This window comes from Ambystoma mexicanum, chromosome 14 (genome assembly GCF_040938575.1).
Source record: "Ambystoma mexicanum isolate Mex_15411 chromosome 14, UKY_AmexF1_1, whole genome shotgun sequence".
Lineage (NCBI taxonomy): Eukaryota > Metazoa > Chordata > Amphibia > Caudata > Ambystomatidae > Ambystoma > Ambystoma mexicanum.
Window position 1 is genome coordinate 648,505,160 of NC_090940.1, and position 20,214 is coordinate 648,525,373.

The 20,214-nt window shown below is 47.6% G+C and overlaps 1 protein-coding gene across 4 annotated transcripts in view; it reads left to right on the top strand.

Annotated features, from left to right (window-relative positions):
- The window catches only part of CEP170B (centrosomal protein 170B), a 249,526-nt gene that overhangs the window by 54,653 nt on the left and 174,659 nt on the right, over positions 1–20,214 (top strand). For all 4 annotated transcript variants that reach the window (XM_069638152.1, XM_069638153.1, XM_069638154.1 and 1 more), the window contains exon 2: positions 1,376–1,465. In XM_069638152.1, coding sequence (XP_069494253.1) covers positions 1,376–1,465 — 90 coding nt within the window. The remainder of the gene's footprint in view (positions 1–1,375; positions 1,466–20,214) is intronic.

Consider the following 20,214-nt stretch of genomic DNA (forward strand, 5'->3'; position numbering starts at 1 on the left):
AGGTGAGGCTCTCTGTCTACACACACACCTATTTTGTGTCCTGTGCCTGTCTACATGTCTGATGTAGCCCCCATACCATGAGGTGAGGCTCTCTGTCTACACACACACCTATTTTGTCTCATGTGCCTGTCTGCATGTCTGATGTAGCCCCCATACCATGAGGTGAGGCTCTCTGTCTACACACACACACCTATTTTGTCTCATGTGCCTGTCTGCATGTCTGATGTAGCCCCCATACCATGAGGTGAGGCTCTCTGTCTACACACACACCTATTTTGGCTCATGTGCCTGTCTACATGTCTGATGTAGCCCCCATACCATGAGGTGAGGCTCTCTGTCTACACACACACCTATTTTGTCTCATGTGCCTGTCTACATGTCTGATGTAGCCCCCATACCATGAGGTGAGGCTCTCTGTCTACACACACACCTATTTTGTGTCCTGTGCCTGTCTGCATGTCTGATGTAGCCCCCGCCACACAAACAGCAACTCTGACTGAACCAATATGCGTGTTCTTGTACTTCACAAATTGGACTATGCACTTTCTGTAACTAGCGCCTAGACGCCTAAGGGTTTTGTGTGCTGAAATAAAAGCGAATACATAAATAAAATTAAAATAAACTAAAGTTTCCGGAGCTAGTAGTGGCCAGCCTCATGTTTAGTCTGGAGGTTGTTGATCATGGGTGACCATTGTAAAGCCAACCGTTGTAGTCTAGTCCTCGACATCTGTAACTTTGAAGGGCAAGATTTTCTTTATAAAAACCCAGACGGATGCATCGGCTGCTGATGTCATTAACTTAGGTGGGCGTGGTTGTGGCACTAAAAAAGGAAGACACTTGATCTCAGTGAGTTGTGTGGGAAGGGAACCCAAGTGAAAGGTCCAGAGAAGGAGCACAGTCTGTGCTGCCGCTGGGGATCAGAACTTTATTCTGGCTTCTGCTGAGCTTGCACGAGATCTGCCTGATCACATCCAGGAGTGCATGTCTCCTATCTAGGGGAACTAGAAAAAGGAGGTGGTCAGGAAGTGGTTGCTGTCCAGTAGAATGGCTTCGGAAATGTTAAACCAATGACCTTGGTGATGTGGTTTTGGGATCTCCTGAAGAGGAAGGTTTACTGGAACCTTGCAGGACACCACAGGAGTAGACCATGGGCACTAAACATGTGTCTGTGTCACACAGGAAACTGTGGTAAAGTCTGAAGTTCTTTGCAACTGTGGGTTTGCTTGTGATTTGTTGGTGCCTTTACTGGTGTGACTAATCTCCTTTGCTTTGAGCTTGGTCTATGTTGTGCCTAGATTTGAGATGAAAGTGTGGATCCCTAAACTGGATAAACCTTGCTGTGGTGTCCTCCGTCTCACTGTGCCTGTGTTTTCAGTCCCGCAGCGTAGACAAGCAGCACGCCGTGATCAACTACGACGGCGACAAGGACGAGCATTGGGTGAAGGATCTCGGGAGCTTGAACGGGGTGAGTAGCAGAAGCAAACGTGGAAGTGGTTACGTGGACGCAGTGCGTGGAATGTGTCTGGAGCGGAAGGTTGGGAGTTTGGTTTCGTTTGTCCAGGATGACTTCCGGTGCAAATGTAGTATCTCTGCCCAATCTTCCTTCGCAAAAGAACGTTTTTGCCCCTTTGCTGGAGTACCACTTCCACAGTGATTATTTGTATTTTAAAGTGTGTATTTCCTTGCTGTCATTCCAAACACCCTCTTCTCAGGAATTTATCTAAATGACTGGACAGTCTAAATTATTTTCAGTATTTCTAGATGCGATTTATGCATTCTTGAGTTAGTTCAAATTAATTTTGTATGTACTTCCTGCCATTTGGAATGAGAGACTTACAAATAGGCTTGTTCTGAATGTATATGTGTGTTACTTTTGGTAGCAGGAATTACATAATCCCTGATGAATGTCTTCTTCTGGATAGGAGTAGTTACTTCTGATGGGACATGAATGGGTATTAAATCATTGGACCTTTGCCTTGCGATTCAGCCCCTTGGTTTGCGACTGCCTTTGGCCGCATGCGGACAGAATATTTTTCTAGTGATTCAGATTGGGGCAGAGCTGGTAAATACACACTATGGCCAACCAAGCAGAACTTGAGACTGGAAAATAAATGTGGGCATTGTGAACGTTTGCCTGACTTGTTGACTGGCAAGAGAAATAAATATCCACATGAATTTGTAACTGATAGCCTCCGCCTCTATCCCAGTCTTGGGTTTCGAGATCCTGTTTTATCCCAAATAAGTGCAGGTCCTTGCAGAACCACAGGCGCCGATTTATGGTAAGCGATGCATGATGCCAGGGAAGGAATCAAATTTGTCTTAATGGCCATGCCTGCTTCTTCGTGCCAGCTTCATGAGGAGATCTCTCTAGCATCCTCCACTGCCCCCGGAAAATGGGGCAGCAGACTTTGGTTCAGGGCCCGGCTCCCTCATGACCATGTGAAATAAATCCTCATTGCTTTCAAGAAGGGCTTGTACCTCTCTCTCCTTCTAGAGCCTCTGATGTCTTGCCCGACAGAGGGGATAGTTCAAGGGTTATGAGTCGCTTCTGACATGGGACCAGCCTTCACGTGCAAGTTCGAATCCCGGCTGAGCCCAACTCTGCCCCTCACCCTTCATTGGTCAATCAATTGAGTGCCTTTTTATTTTATTTATTTATTTATATAGCGCTAAAGCCGGCAGGCATCAGAGTGCATTCCAAAAAGACAGGACAGTGATTACAAAAACGGGGCAAGAATAGACACACAGAAGATCCTACCATGGGGTTCTGAGAGAGGTTGATAATCCAGTTTATTTAAAGAGTAGGGTCTTTAACTTCTTTCTGAAGCGTATGTAGTTTGTTTCTAATTTCAAGGATACGGGCAGTTCATTCCATTTATGGATGCTTCTGTTTGTAAAGGCATTGCCCAGGCCGTTTTGCTTTTTAGCTGGGGTTGTCTGGAGAAGACCTTTGTTGAAGGATCTTAAATTTCTAGATGGTTCATGCCACTTGAAGTGTTTTTTCAAGTATGCTGGGGCTTTGCCATACAAGCATCGGTGGACCATTGTGAGGGATTTAAAAGTAATTCTCTCTCTCCTCCATGGCCTGCCAGTGTAGATCTTTCCTATCGCCTGTGATGTGTTCCCTCCTTGGCCTACCCGTGACTGTCCTAACGGCATTATTCTGAATTACCTGGCATTGCTTCAGGCATTTCATATTGGCTCCCAGAAGCAAGGAGTTGCCATAGTCCAGTCTTGACAGTATAGTTGCTCTGGCTATGGTAATGCTGTTTTTTTGGTTGAGCAAAGGTCTAAGGTCTAATTTTTCCTCAGGAGTTTTTGGTGGTATTGACAGTTCCTTTTTCGGCATGCTGTATGGGCCTCTGCTCCTAGTGAGGCTTGTAAGTAAACTCCCAGTGTCTTTACTTTCTCGGACATTGGAATTGGGGCATTTTTTAAACTGAATGTGGAATATGATGGAGTTAGTTTTTTTCGATGTTGTATATAGTTGTACGTTTTTCACTGTCTTGATTATAGTCTCCACTAAGCTCGAATACCAATTGAGTATCGTCGGCGAAATTAGTGAAGAATATTCCCAGTTGAGTTAGCATGGTACATAGGCATTGCATATAAAGGTTAAACAGCAGGGGAGAGAAACTAGCTCCCTGCGGGACTCCACAGTCCACTGGTTTGGTTCCGGAGGCCTTATTTCCCCAGACAACCCTGGATTGTCTGTGTTATAGAAATGATGATATCCATTCTGTTGCCTCTAGTGAGCAGTTTCCTGAGAGTTCTAGGGCCTCTCGGAGCCTCTTGTGATCGAGCAGATCAAAGGCTGCCGAGAGGTCCAGTAATATCAGGAGACCTGATTTGCCCTTGTCCAATATACCTAGCATCTCGGTCTGCAGATCTAGTAAGGCTGATTCGGTGCTGTGGCCTGTCCTAAAGCCCGACTGTTGGGGGTGCAGCAGGTTGTTCTCGTCTACATGTTCTGGAGTTGTGCAGTGGCTACTTTATCTAATATTTTCAACAGGAAGTTGCAATTTGTAATAGGTCTTAGATTTGCAGGGTCTTGTTGGTCTAGTTCAGGTTTCTTTGACAATGGGGTAACCGTGACTGTTTTAATTATAGTAGGTACTGATTGATCCCGGAAAGATGTGTTTACCATTTTTCTAAGGAAGGGAGCGAAAATGTCTGGGTTTTCTAATATTAGTTTAGGTGACAGTACATTTTCTGAGCATGTAGTGCTTCTGATGTTAGAGAGCGTTTTCTTCATCTCTTCGATTGTTATAGGTCTAAACTGAAATTTAGTAGTTTCAATTTCGGCCTTGCTTTCGTTAAGTTTGTCTTGGGTCGGTGGGCTGTAACTCTGGCAATTAAGGATATTCTCTCTGGCCTTAATGATTTTGTTTTTGAAGGCCGTTTGAACCTTCTCACAATCTAATTCTGTCTGCTGAAAGGGTGGGGTGAGTGCCTTAGGTTTATCAATGGATTTGAGAATTTGGAAGAGTTTGCCAGTGGAGTTGGAGGCGGTGTCATAAGTTCATTGTAGTGATTTTTCTTAAGGTCTATGATTTTTGTCTTGTATCTGTGATCAGCATTCTTCCATTTCATTTTATTTGTTCCTGTTGGTTCTTTTAACCATTTCCTTTCTAGGTTCATTAAATTGGATACTAAACAGCTAGAAGCTGTGCGAATGCGGCTTTTGGCACTATAAAAACCAGACTTTTATATTATTGTCTGCTTCTGGAACACGATAATTGGAGTGTGTTAGGGGAGGGAAATCAGATATGAAATATGGTCATTACTGACTAGTGTGTTTAGTGTTGGGCAGAGTGTGTGACATGAACTATCTTAAACGGTATAACTATAAGGAAGGTTCTGTGATGGCTTCCTCGTTATTGCAGTCGCAACTGATGCGATTTTCAAAGCTGGAGGTCTATTGTGCGATGCAGAATGTTTCGGTGCTGTGATCTGAGGCAGGCAGTGCCTGAGAGTACATTACTGCCAATGCATGCTATATCTGCGGGATTCTCGAAGTGGCATACAGGTAGGAGGTCCCACTCCTGGGGTGCCTGCGCGCTCACATAGTCGCGGGGTGTCAAATGATAATAGCAGGAGATGGTAGCACCAGAATGGAGAAGTTGTAAATAGCAGAGAAACCTCTGCTCAAAATCGGGGGCCTATTCAAGATCTACAGGAGGCGGGACTTGGCACGGGATCTAGACTGGATCGGGAATGCAGGAGTCCAGGGAGAAACAAAGCAGACTTTTAAGATAAAGGGATTGAGGGCTTATTCAAGATCCACAGGAGGCGGGACTTGGCACGGGATCTAGACTGGATCGGGAATGCACGAGTCCAGGGAGAAACAAAGCAGACTCTAAGATAAAGGGATTGCACTGAAGCACAAGGGCGGGGGCATGCTGGGATGCAATGCAACACACGGTTGCCAGCGACCGGCTTTAACTTATCTGCACTCTGTCAGCTGGATTCAGAGAAGGAAGGCCGTCTCCCCCAGAAGCCACTCCGGCTGCAGTGAAGGTGAAACACTCTCAGCAGAGTATTCTTCAGGGAGCAAGGTGGTAGGAGGAAAAACGGCACAGCCATTAAAAAAAACCTCCTCAGAAGCAGGGTGGGTCAGGATAGATGTAGGCAAAATCTTCTGGAGCAGAAGGGAGCAGGAGGAACCCCAATCAGAAGAGTGGCAGCCGGAGACACCGTCTTTGACGTGGCCAGGAGTAGTGCCCGGAAGTCGGAATAAATGGGAGCTGGCCCAGAGCTGGAAGTCAGCGGGACCAGGAAAAGGGAGAACCCAGGAAGTACAGGTAAAAGGGAGATCGAGAAGGACTGCAGAGAAGTTGCGTGGATCCGGAAAACAGCATGATGAGAGTAAGAGCCGACCGCCCCTATGTGATAACGCAATCTTTGGAAAATCACCAATAACTGGCAGTATCATTCCCCCACCCCCTTTACCTGTCTTCCCCTCGCTCCCCTCTTTAATCCTTTGCTCCCCCCCCACCCTTCCCCCATATTGGTGGGTGACCGATAAAACTGAAGTTTTCCAACCCGGCATCGTGACCTACAACGGCATTAGTTTGGTTAAAACTCGGCCAGCTTTAGAGAATCTGTGGTTGTATTTTTGTAAACAACTTTAACCTTGGTCCCATTAGCCGCTTAATAACAGACTTGCCTGAAGACTCTGTTTGTGTGTCGTCAGTATAGACCAATAACAGAAGATTGTGTAATGGCTTTATATAAACATAAAAATACAGCAGTGACAGGCAGAAGCCCTGAAGCAGGCTACACGTGATGGTTGAAACATCTGACTACAAAGTTGATGGTTTGGATACAAGAAATTACTCCATGCAGTTAGCATCTGCCTAAGACTCACCTATGGCCCCCTCCAGTCTGGTAAGTATTGTGATGTTATTGAGGGTGCAGAAAGCTGCAGACTGGTCCAAATGCATTAATAGCCCAGCATCCTCGTCGTACATGATGTGCACTAAATTATCTTTTGGCTCGAGTTGCGCGGCCTCTACCTCCTACTCCGGTCCCCTAGAAGCATTAACCGTTAGTCCTAGGTGGAAAAGTGAAGGACCCACATGTGTTTCATGCAGTCCCTGAGACGTCATGCTAGCACATTTTCCTTTCCAGAGGAGAATCTGGGGAAGGGTCAGCGGGGCGGCCAAGTGGGACATCCAAAGTGAGTTCGCCCCACCCCTATGCTTCTGCAACCTGGAGACCACCCCTATCCTGCAACCTGAAGACCCCCCCTGCTTCTGCAATCTGAAGACCCCCCCCTGTTTCTGCAACCTGAAGACCACCAGAATGGTTCTGCAACCTGAAGACCACCCCTATCCTTCTGCAACCTGAAGACCACCCCTATCCTTCTGCAACCTGAAGACCACCCCCTGCTTCTGGCACCGGAAGACCACTCCCTGCTTCTGGAACCGGAAGACCACTCCCTGCTTCTGGAACCTGAAGACCACCCCTATCCTTCTGCAACCTGAAGACCACCCCTATCCTTCTGCAACCTGAAGACCACCCCCTGCTTCTGCAACCGGAAGACCACTCCCTGCTTCTGCAACCTGAAGACCACCAGTATGCTTCTGCAACCTGAAGACCCCCCTGCTTCTGCAACCTGAAGACCACCCCTATCCTTCTGCAACCTGAAGACCACCAGTATGCTTCTGCAACCTGAAGACCCCCCTGCTTCTGCAACCTGAAGACCACCCCTATCCTTCTGCAACCTGAAGACCACCAGAATGGTTCTGGAACCTGAAGACCACCCCCTGCTTCTGCAACCTGAAGACCACCCCTGCTTCTGCAACCTGAAGACCACCCCTATCCTTCTGCAACCTGAAGACCACCCCTATCCTTCTGCAACCTGAAGACCACCCCTGCTTCTGCAATCTGAAGACCACCAGTATGCTTCTGCAACCTGAAGACCACCCCCTGCTTCTGCAACCTGAAGACCACCCCCTGCTTCTGCAACCTGAAGACCACCCCCTGCTTCTGCAACCTGAAGACCACCCCTGCTTCTGCAACCTGAAGACCACCCCCTGCTTCTGCAACCTGAAGACCACCAGAAAGCTTCTGCAACCTGAAGACCACCCCTATCCTTCTGCAACCTGAAGACCACCCCTATCCTTCTGCAACCTGAAGACCCCCCTGCTTCTGCAACCTGAAGACCACCAGAATGCTTCTGGAACCTGAAGACCACCAGAATGCTTCTGGAACCTGAAGACCACCAGAATGCTTCTGCAACCTGAAGACCACCAGTATGCTTCTGCAACCTGAAGACCACCAGTATGCTTCTGCAACCTGAAGACCACCCCTATCCTTCTGCAACCTGAAGACCACCCCTATCCTTCTGCAACCTGAAGACCCCCCTGCTTCTGCAACCTGAAGACCACCCCTATCCTTCTGCAACCTGAAGACCACCAGTATGCTTCTGCAACCTGAAGACCCCCCTGCTTCTGCAACCTGAAGACCACCCCTATCCTTCTGCAACCTGAAGACCACCCCTATCCTTCTGCAACCTGAAGACCACCAGAATGGTTCTGGAACCTGAAGACCACCCCCTGCTTCTGCAACCTGAAGACCACCCCCTGCTTCTGCAACCAGAAGACCACCCCCTGCTTCTGCAACCTGAAGACCACCCCTATCCTTCTGCAACCTGAAGACCACCCCTATCCTTCTGCAACCTGAAGACCACCCCTATCCTTCTGCAACCTGAAGACCACCCCTATCCTTCTGCAACCTGAAGACCACCAGTATGCTTCGGCAACCTGAAGACCACCCCCTGCTTCTGCAACCTGAAGACCACCCCTGCTTCTGCAACCTGAAGACCACCCCCTGCTTCTGCAACCTGAAGACCACCAGAAAAATTCTGCAACTGGAAGACCACCCCTATCCTTCTGCAACCTGAAGACCACCCCTATCCTTCTGCAACCTGAAGACCCCCCTGCTTCTGCAACCTGAAGACCACCAGAATGCTTCTGGAACCTGAAGACCACCCCCTGCTTCTGCAACCTGAAGACCACCAGAATGCTTCTGCAACCTGAAGACCACCAGTATGCTTCTGCAACCTGAAGACCACCAGTATACTTCTGCAACCTGAAGACCACCCCTATCCTTCTGCAACCTGAAGACCACCCCTATCCTTCTGCAACCTGAAGACCACCCCTGCTTCTGCAACCTGAAGACCAGCCCTATCCTTCTGCAACCTGAAGACCACCCCTATCCTTCTGCAACCTGAAGACCCCCCTGCTTCTGCAACCTGAAGACCACCAGTATGCTTCTGCAACCTGAAGACCACCCTGCTTCTGCAACCTGAAGACCACCCCCTGCTTCTGCAACCTGAAGACCACCCCCTGCTTCTGCAACCTGAAGACCACCCCTGCTTCTGCAACCTGAAGACCACCCCCCTGCTTCTGGAAATGTGGTGGCGTAACATTGAAGAATATATTTGTCACTTCAGTGCCATGATGTAGTGTAGTTTGTTTTTTGCAAAATGAATATTTGGGTTTGGACACAGTCGTAGTATTGCTGTCAGATACAGGACTGTACTGGCTGTCTAGCATGCCTCGATAGTTAACACCCCCACGCCTATGGCTTCCTGGGTGAAATGCCTCCAAAAGCTTCCCAAAGTATTCCGAGTAGGCTGCATCTATTTCTCAGAAGATTTTGGGTAGCCTTCCCCATAAGGGCCAATGATTTTACTTTATTTTGTAGTTTTGTATCATGCCAGATTGCTTTAAAGTGCTGTGAAGGGGCGGGGTTACAATGGACCTGAAAAGGGTTGGGGCAGAGAGGTATGTAACATTTATAGTACAGTTGGTTAGCAGTACAGTTACTAAAGTGCGATGAACAGATTACAATATTTAATACATTTGCAGTCAGGTTGGTCTTTGGTACGCCGGGTCAGAAGTCAAGCTTTGTGCCATCAGTCAGTGATAAGTGTGCGTGATAAGTGTGCAGTGGCACAAGTGGTTCAGAAACCCAGGGAAAAAGTTATTTGTAACAATGACTTCCCCTCAGCCATTTCTTTTGGTGACAGTCTTATTTCAATAACAAAGGTTTCGGGTTTGGTTATGAACCCTGCGTAACTGAGCTCCAATGTATCTCTTGAGGGGTCTTGTTCCCTTACCTTGGCTTCAGAGTTCTGCCTCCATGTCCGAGTGAGTGGAAGCTCAGTTGTCGTTCGTTGATCTACTCTTTATCTTTTCTGATGTATTTGTTGAGGCTTGCCCTTAGGTCAGATGGGTAAAAATCCCTGGGCCTTTGTTGTTGATGTGCAGTGTCTTGATCCCTATTGGTTTTCTAGGTGACCAATCCGGAGCCGGATAATAGAATAACGTAGCTCAAGATCTACAACGAGTCTGGCCGCTTTCTTCCAGATCAGTTGCAGAGCTCGCAAAATCTGCTCGACCACTCGCATAGTCGAGTAGTTTCTATAAAAGTCGAGTACCCTTTGCATGGTACTCAACCTTGCTAGGGAGTGCAATTGTTTTAAAGTTTGATTTGAGATTTACTGCAAACAATCTTTGCAGTAAATGTCAAGTTTGACTGTGGATGGCTGGAATCAGAGTGCAAACATGACGTGAGCTCATGGTGACATGCACCATTGTAAAGAAAGTGCTGTTAACATTCTTGTCACCAGCTGTCATGGGCAGGGTGCATTTCTCTTTGTTCGACTGTGAATTTACTCAACTTGCAGGTTTAGCAGAATTCAATATAATTTGCGAGACCTGAGTTGGAGTTGATGAGAGAGAGATGTTTATTAAAGCCCATGGATCTGCTGTTACAGTCCTCCAGTCCTGATAGTACTAGTGCTCTGGATAGTTCTAACTTTTGGAAAATTTCACGATAAGCAATCCATTTTTAATGGTGTATAATTGATAGTGAGTTTTTTGAGAAATTTGATGAAATTGTGGCAGACTCGCATGTTGTTTGTCAAAGTGTTTTGCTTTTTTTTACTGGGTTGGGAAGGGTGGTAACCAAAGGCGGCTATTTGAATGGGAGGGTATTTTAGGATCGGAACGTTGCAATGTCTCCTTTTTTAGCTGCATTCAGGGGTGCTGTGATGTAGTTCCTGTTGGTGCCCACGCTTGAACCAAAAAAGTGATGGGTGGAAGGTTTTGAATTAATCTGAAGCACTGGCATTGCTCTGGGCACCCTTCCACACCACAAGTTTTTATCCAGTCTGCGCCATTGCAAAAAGGGTCCAGCCATATGCAAATCAGTCAGGTACTGCCACCAATGGGGAGCAGTCGTGCCCGAACTGCTAGGCCTCCGCACGGAAACACAAACCACCCCAGACATGTTCCGGCCTTGTTGGGCCACCTCACTGAGGTGTAGCTTGGTTCCTTATGGCACAGTGAGCAAGGGACCCAAGTCTGGGCATACCCTCTCTCACACAGTGAGACAAACTATAACCACAAAAGTGATGGGTGGAAGTTTGGGCCGGGCTGCTCCCATTGGTGGCAGTATCCGACTGATTTGCATATGGCTGGACCCCTTTTGCAATGGTGCAGACTGCCTGCAAAACAGTGGTGTGGAAGGTTGCTCAGAACAATGCCAGTGGTTCAGATTAATTCAAAACCTTCCACCCATCACGTTTGTGGTTATGGAGCCCATGTTTGCGCCACTAGTGTGTGTAAACAATCTGTAGAAGTTTAGAAAGAGGGCAATAATAATTCAGTTACGTAAACGTGAAACCGCCACGGGGATCCGGTGTATCCCTCTGGAACCCCTCCAGGTTAGGCTGAAGTTGTATGGGGGGGTGGGTTGTGGTCTTCGAATTAAACAAAAAGAAAAACTGTAGAACCCTCTGTGTTGGCAACGACTGCATAATCATGAAGTCAATTATAGGAGCGTGAAGCCAAGTGAGGGGTCCTCGAGCAACGATAGGAACAGAAAGGCTCTAACCAGGAGTCACGGCGAAAGGGCGAATGGTGGGGCTGAAAAGGTGAGGGAAAACTCTGAATATAATGAAAGGTGATATGGTGTCCTGAAGCCATGCATTCAGTTTCCTTGTAATTTGATAAATCGAGGAAGTAATAATGTTATCCTGTGTTCTGTCATGAACCATAGCTCCACAGTCGTTTATGTATCTGCAATTGGCTTTGGTTCGATGTGTTGTCTATGTGGCTACGGTTGTGTAGTGGTGTCGTTTCCCGGGTCCTTGCGCGAGGGCTTCTGTTATGGAAAGCTGTGCTTGCACAGGGGTGTGTGCTGTGTTCTTTGGCAGCCCAGCTTTCCTTGGGTATAAACAGAGGCATGACTCACTGGCGTTTCGTGTGATGGTGGGTAGTCTGGCCGCCTGGAAACCAAAACAGTCTCTTAAGTTGCTTCTAGAAGCCTAACATTATTGGACATACATTATTGGCTCATGAAAAGCTATTTTGGCAAATAACTTTAAAAACAGGAAAGACGTGCTTATTTTTATTCAGATGGCATCTCGGCTTGTCTTTATCCATTCACAGTTAGGTTATAATTTCTTATGCCCCTTCAGTCTCTCTAAATCAGCCATGTACCCGTCCTAGGAAAGGACTCTTTGCTGTGCGACTCAACGGTCCTGTCTCTATCCATTTTGTTTAAAACTCTTGGAAGATTTATGGTGTCATCAGACTTAATTTTAAAAGATGAAGGTTACAGAGAACTAAACCTCCTTGTTGGACACTGCCGGGTCCTGCCCTGCACAATCCCCTCGGGTAAGGGCTAGAAGCATCTCCCTCGCTAGCCTTTGCAATCGTTGAGGTTGCCCAGGCTTTTGGCTAGAGTGAGATTCCTTTAATCGGTAAGGCCAGGAAGGGGATGGAGAGGAGTTGATGTAAAGCACACGCTAACTGCATGACTTGCGAGGCCAGTGTATCTGGTACTTGTGCCACTCTCCCGCAGGCATGCCCGCTACATGAGCCAGAACTGGAGTATGTCGCTGCTCAGCCTGGTCCATGTGCTTGTGTAGCTGAATGCACCACGAGCAGGTAGAGAGCAAGCGCTTGTGTGTCTGTGTCTTTGGACTCCATTGAACAGCTTGCCAGTGCCCTGTGGCAAGACTCACGACCACAACGTCCAAATCGCAACCCACACAGAATGACACACTTTCTGATGTTTGTTAATCTGCTTAGAATCACATGCTGTGCATAGTCTGACATCCAGTGGTCACTGCGGAGTATTGCAATTTGTTTTTCAGAGTCGAAAAGGGGACGTTGACAAGGCGTGTCTGTAACACTATCGGTATAGTGACGTGCATTGTACCCAGAATCCCTCAGGCGTCGAGGTCCCTCAGATTGTTTTTTTCCGCCCAGATATTGGTCGCCTTAACGCAGGGCTCCTTCGAGAGAAATTGCAAGACATTTACTCGACCCTTTGGTCGTTATTTATTATACATTACATTAGATCCCTCCTTCGACTGCAAAGCCGAGTAAGAACTTCAACGACAGTGACTTAGACGGAGGGGATCCTTCGGCGCTGCCGAACACGTGGCCTGGCCTGGCCAGCCTAAGACAGTAGGGAGAGTGGGGGTCGTGGGACATTTCTTCTACTTCTAGGAATGCCTTTCTCTTTCACCCCCCTTTCCTTCGGGGTCGTTATCACTCTTAATTGTATCCTCAGCTATGGAGACGACTCCGTTTAGATTTTGCCCAAGCTGTAAGGGCAAATTCACATGGAAAGATAAGCACAAGAGGTGTAACCGGTGCTTTCCACTCGACCACACCGAGGAACCCTGTGCGACCTGTAAACATCTACGCCCAAAAACTTTAAAGGACCGCAGGGTCAAAAGGTGTGCAGCCTAAGCTATGTCTAGAGCTGATTCCTCACCCGCTGCCATCGAGTGTGACGAGGACAGTGATAACCCGACCTCCGTTTCGGAAGTTGTAGACCTCTCTAAGGAGCGTACCCGCTCCTCAGCGGCTGTCCCCGGCCCCGACAAGTTCGGCTCATGCCCTACGTTTGGGGATGAACACCCCTGTGACACTGACAAACACAGAAAACATAAACACACAACCCACGGCACTTCTTCGTGGAAGACGAAGATAGCCCTAGCGCCAACGGAGACGCCAGGCCCACCGGCGTCCTCCTCCGACCGTAAGGGTCGCAAGCCCTCCCTGCCACTGTAGACGCGACTAGCGACTGGGCTACCTGCAGACAAGGGTGCTACCACCAAAACACCAGGCGACGCGCCTCGTAAGAGTGCGACCGTCGCCGAAAGAGACTCGACACCGGCCAGCACGATGCCAGATGAACCCTCGACGGAGAAATTAGTAGTCGAGAGCTTGGCTCGTATAGTTTCCACTGACAGCCATAGACGGACGGTGAGTGATACGCCGAGGCCCGCTCACAAGGCCACTGAGACGCCGAGAATGCCGGAAGGGAGGCAGGAACAGCTCCCGCCATCAAAGGAAGGCCCAAGCCTATGAGAAAGTTTCTCAGAAGGCGAAGGGACTTTATCCTCGACGTTATGGGACAGATCTAGATGGCTACAGGCAGAGGAGCCTCCTTTTTCGCCTCCAGACCGTTCTGGGTTACCACATTGGACATTGAGAGATTCCAATCATGTATGGACAAGCTGGATAGATTTATGTCCACTCCTGAACATAAAACACCCAAGAGGCCAAGGGAGGTACTTCACGAGGACCCCAGGGCTAAATATCCTAGACTATTTGACCCCCCCCTCAAATGGAGACTAATACTTAAGACCTCACTGAAGAAGACTCTCACTTCCAAGAGGATGAGGAGTTCTTAAATATTGGAGACCAACAGAACCTCGAAGAAAAGAAGGTTTTGAGGAAAACCCTGACATAGGTGGGGGGGCTTTGAAGAAGACCCAGATGAAGGTGGCTCACAGCCCTGGCAGTCCCCAATAGAGTCTGCAGGCCCCCGAGATCCTGAACCTTTCCTCTCCTCAGACCACACCGGTCAGGAACCAGTCACCTATAGATGACCAACCCACTTTCAATGCGCTACTACGGAAAGCAGCAGCGCACTTTGAAATTGAGACTGGGGAAATTACTACCAATATTGATTTTGTAGAATCATTAAGGAAAAACCTCCCACTAGTCAGACCATTCCCCTCCTCGCCTCAGTTAAGAGACAAATCATCCCATCTCTGTCTACTCCTGCGTTGGTTAGAGGGGTCAACCCTAGAATTGAAAAACTGTTTACTCCCTCTCCTTCGGACCCATTATACATTAAGGGTCACTCAATACCAGATTCCTTGGTGGTAACTACGACCAGGAAAAGGTCAGGGGTTCCGCTATCAACTAGTGAAGCACCCCGGACAAGGAAGGAACGACTCTACGCCCTGGGTAAGAGAATTACAGCCTAAGCAGCTTTTTCCACCAGAATTGCCATAATAATACCTTACTGGCAAGTTATGCTGATGCCCAATGGGGAAAGTTACACCAGGAACTCGAGGAAGTCCCCGAGCCCTTAAGAACTCGATTGATAACCACTGCAACAGAAGGAACTCTGGTTAACCAGAGCATCATAAAAAACACACTTGATGCTGCAGAAACGGCTGGCCGTTCTTTAGTCCAGGGCATACTTCTGAAGCGTCATGACTGGCTCCGCAACTCAGGTTTTAAGCCAGAAACCCAGGCGTCACTCATTAATAAACCAATAGAGGATTCTAACCTCTTTGGGAAAGCGGTAGATGATGCACTGGAGACCGCAAAGAAGGATTTCAACACCCTAAAGACTTTAGACCAAATCTCAAGGCCGCCCAATAAGCGAGGATTCGGCAACAAACGCTTTTTTCGAGGCCAACGTCAACAACAGCAACAACAACAGCAGTACACTGCAGGCAGCTGGTCCTCTACTCGGGGAACTAGTGGCCAATACACTCAAAGAGGACAACGCCGTGGCAAGGGTAGAGGTCGGGGCCCCACTCCCAGAGGATCCCCGGCTACCAACACCACATGACCAGAAGGTTCGGGTCCCCTCCCATGCATCGCCGGTCGGGGGCCGGCTAGCACCTTTCCTACCAGCATGGGAGGGAATAACATCAGACAGCTGGGTATTGTCAACTATAGCCCGTGGTTACTGCATAGAATTCAGTCGGTCCCCCAAGTCCAGACCCCCAAGGGGACAACGCTTCTCACCGGAGCACCTCGCCATCCTTCTTCAAGAAGTGGAACTGCTGCTACTAAAAGGAGCAATAGAGGTCGTGCCAGGTAACGGAAGGTATTTTTTCAGTGTACTTCCTTGTACCCAAAAAGGACTTAACCATGCGCCCTGTACTAGATCTGCGCCCAGCGAACAAATTTGTCAAACCTCAAAAATTTCGAATGGTGACCTTACTGGACATAATCCCCCTTCTTTCACAGGAAGATTACATGACAACACTGCACATGAAAGATGCATACTTTCATATTTTAATGTTGCCAGCGCACAGAAAATACCTCAGGTTCATGATAGAGGGAAAACACTATCAGTTCAGGGTGCTACCCTTCGGCATAGCGTCAGCGCCGAGGGTATTCACGAAAGTACTGGCATTGGCAGCGGCCCACCTGCGCAGGTTGTCCATCCCAGTATACCCTTACCTCGACGATTGGCTCATAACAGGGGATTCTTACGAGACATGCTTCTCAAATACCCAAAAGACTGTAGACCTTTTGTTCCAACTGGGCTTCTCCATCAACGAGAAGTCGTCCAGCCTAGACCCCCAGCCAGATCAAAAAATTCGTAGGGACTCGAACAAAGGACGGCCTCGTCTTCCCCTCCAACGAGAGGGTCCAAAATATGCTGTTTCAGATCCCTCAATATGTGGCTGGTCGAGAGGTGACGGTACGCAAAGCAATGCGTTTGCTAGGAATGATGATGTCATGTATAGATTTGGTACCTCACGCGCGCCTGCGCATGCGCCCAATGCAAGAGTGGCTCAACAGCAAGTGGTGTCAGGCCAGCGGACAATGGGACGATCTAGTGGTGGTCTTGCAGGCCTTGGTTCTCTCGCTATGGTGGTAGTCGAAGGAAAACCTTGTAATAGGGAAACCATTCACCACCCCCGCAGTGGAAGCCACTCTAACAGCAAACGCATCCCTCACAGGATGGGGGGGGGGGGGCTCACCTATCCCATCAGACTGCACATGGAGTTTGGACTCTGAGTGTAGCATCTTAACACATAAACCTGCTGGAACCGCTAGCGGTCTTCAAAGCACTGAAGGCTTTCCAGACACACCTGCAAGGGAAGACAGTGATGGTCCTCACAGACCGCACCACAGCCATGTACTACCTGAACAAGCAAGGGGGCACTCACTCTCCAGGACTGTCCAAGCTGTCCCAGAACATCTGGAAGTGGGCTTTCAAACACATGTTCCTGTAGTCACATGTAGCAGGGGAACTCAATCTGCTAGCAGACTAACTCAGCAGAGACTTCCCTCTTCCCGCAGAGTACAAATGGCGATTAAGAGAAAACATAGTTTTTGACGTTTTCACATAATGGGGATTCCCAGAAATAGATCTGTTTGCAACTCTGGAGAACTCCCAATACCTAGAATACGCTTCCAGGTACCCCCAGAACCGATCCAAGGGAACGGTCTCTGGATAACATGGTCAGGGAAATTTGTTTACACTTTTCCCTCCGACTCCCCTTCTCAACAAGATAGTGCACAAGATGCACCAGGAACCAGTCACCATGATACTTGTGGCCCCTATGTGGGCCCGACAGCCATGGTTCGCTCACTTGATGGAGATGTCTCTATCTCCACCGGTGAAACTACCCTGCCCGTACAACATGCTGTCACAGGACAGGGGCAAGACAATACACCCATGCCCACAGACCATGAACTTAGCAGCCTGGCTCCTGAGGTCATAGAATTTGGACATTTACAACTCCCTCAAAGATGCATGGACATTTTCAGGGAGGCTAGGAAACCTAACACTCGTTACTGCTATTCTAGCAAGTGGAAGAGATTCGTCATCTGGTGTAGAAATTGGAGCATCAACCCCGTTGACTGCTCTCCCACACAGATTGTTCTTTACCTGACTCACTTATTAGACTCAGGATTGGTCTTTAATTATATTAAAGTCCACCTAGCTGCACTTTCCGCATACACCACTTCTCAACACAAAGTGTCATGGTGGAAAGTCTCAGTTATTAAAGCCTTCACGGAGTGTACTGCTCTCCCCCGAAAAGTGCACAAAACAACCATAAATCATCAATGCAAGTACTTTGAACCACAAAAAACAGACAGACACAATAACTCACAACCACGCACTCTTAGAAGATAAATCAGCTCTTTACGGCTATTTATTCAAAGCTTACAAGTACATAGAAATAACTCATAAAAATAGTAAGGTCATACATCACAGAAGAAGTAAAGAAGTCAAAAGGAAATGCATCACTGTGAGCATAATAGAAGTCCTCATCTCGTCCAGAAGCGGCTGGAAGACCCCGGGGACAGCCAGGCCGAGAGTTCCACAGCTCACAGGAAGGCCAGACGTAAGCGTCCTTCTCTGGCTGAAGTCTCACTTGACCCCCTCTGTGCCTCCACATATATACACACTCCACAAAGGGGAATTAATTCCCGAACATTCTGGAAATTGCACTTGCGCAGTTGAGGAACAGCCGTCGGTTGCCAGCTGGGTCAATCGAGAGCTCCCCTCAAGGAACGCAGGGCCTCCCTGCTCTAAAAATACGCTCCACGGAGAACAGTAGCAGGCCATAACAACGTTGGCTTTCCCAGCAGAAATGGCAGTTGACTGCATACCAGGTTGGGAAAAGCATGTTTGTCTCAGCACTGTGAATCTAACACTTCAGCAAAATGTGTGCAGTCTTTCACTGCGGTGTGAAGTTAATATCCAACATGGCTCCGAGCGCTCCCATAATGCATTGCGCGCCCGTGCCATTTTGAACCAAGCATAAATCAAGCATAACAATTCCACCCTTTGGATATTTATCTTCCGTAGCCATATGGCACTGGAACTGGTCTCTGAAACCTACGAAATATTAAAACTAAATTGGGAACACATTGAAGGCAACAACAACAAGCAATTATAATAAACAATGTAATAAAAATGCAAGCAAAAATAGAACGTAGTGTACCCCCAATGTCGGGTATCCATGAAAATAACCAATCCCACTAGTTTCTGTTACGATCTCGAGACACTTGAGAAATGAGATCCCTCAAACCTCGAATATGGCTTTCAATAGATTGTGAGTGGTCACTTAAATTGAAACAACACATACCTTCAAAGGCATTACACCCTAAATTATGTTTCAGCAATAGGTAATCAACAGCAGCTCTGTTTTGTAAAGTTGCTTTTCTAATAACTAGACTATCAAGGAGTAATTCTTCTAAAGCTTGCGAAGTATGATTAAGACTTTTAACTACTAAACACGCTAATTTCATCAACGATTTGTAACCTCCAGCAGCTAAACCCCAAACACCCACTTTTGAAAGGGTTAATGCTAGAACCTCAGCTTCTGATAACAAATGTACATGTGAATCACAGTCCGGAGATAGACCTACAGATTCAAAGGTTGACCTTTTACCTCGAGTTATCGCTGAGTATAAAGGAAACATCATTAGTCCTAATCGAGTCAACGCACATGGACCTCCAGAAATGTTAGCTGGATTATAAGTATATGTAATGTTGCCACATGAAAAGAGCCATCCTGTTGGAAGTTTCACATGATTCAAATGACTCGCAGTTATCCCTGTATGATTGCAAGACATAGTGTTATTTACACTGGTGCACTTGCGTGACATTTACGAACATAGTCTCCTCTCGAACGTAGTGTGATTGTACTGATTGGTCAACTCTATTTGTCTGCATTTACCAATTTCTTGTGCTTTGCACGTCATAATATAACACACATCGCCTTGGGTTATGTTGTACGTAATCACACGTGTCAAATTTCTCCATTTCTTGTCGGTTTCTTGGCAGAACCTGCAATATTCATAAACTGAAAAAGATTGTCTAATGTCTGAGTCTTGAACTAAAGAATCATTGTGTGACGCTGAAGATATGCTTTAAAACCGGAACAGGCGTCGGCACCGCTACTAAACACGTAGTCAAAGCTTCAGCATTGGGCACATCAGTAAATAAAAGTGTGATATGTTCAGTACTTGCTGTGCCAGATATATCCACATATTCCCTTCTTGGGTGATCATAGGAGAGTGTTTTCTCCTTCCTACAAAGGATTCCTGCACAGCTGGCATCAAGGTCGTTTTCACTTGCTCCTGATGTGTTTGTCGCGTTTCATGTCTTCGGTCTGGCGGGCTTTTCGGCACTGGCATAGGGCTGCTTGGGGACAACATTATTCATCACTATCGGTATCCCCTTGATCACTGGCACAGATGTGACATTTCTCACTGGTAACAGAAGATCGTCGAAATTGCCCAAATGGAGTCCATTTAGTGCCACAGTCGCACCAACCAGACCCAGAATCTACAAAGCAAACCCAGAAAAGAGATATCAGTGTTGCACATCACTCTCTTAGGTAACATTTGTCTGCTGGTACGTATTGCCATTTCTTTCTACCAGGCTCCATAACTAAAACCACTTGATCTTTGCCTGATGCAATGACATCTGTGGGTACTGGTGGGCCACTTGGCTTTTCCACCGACATCTTTGCACCCGGTACCATACTGTCTGAAGAGCCAAAACCGCGATCCCCACGGGTAGTTAACACTGTAGGAGGCTCCCCTTTCTTAATCATGGACAATTTAATGGGAATGATTATCAATTGGGCCACTCGATCACCCTTGTGGATTGATA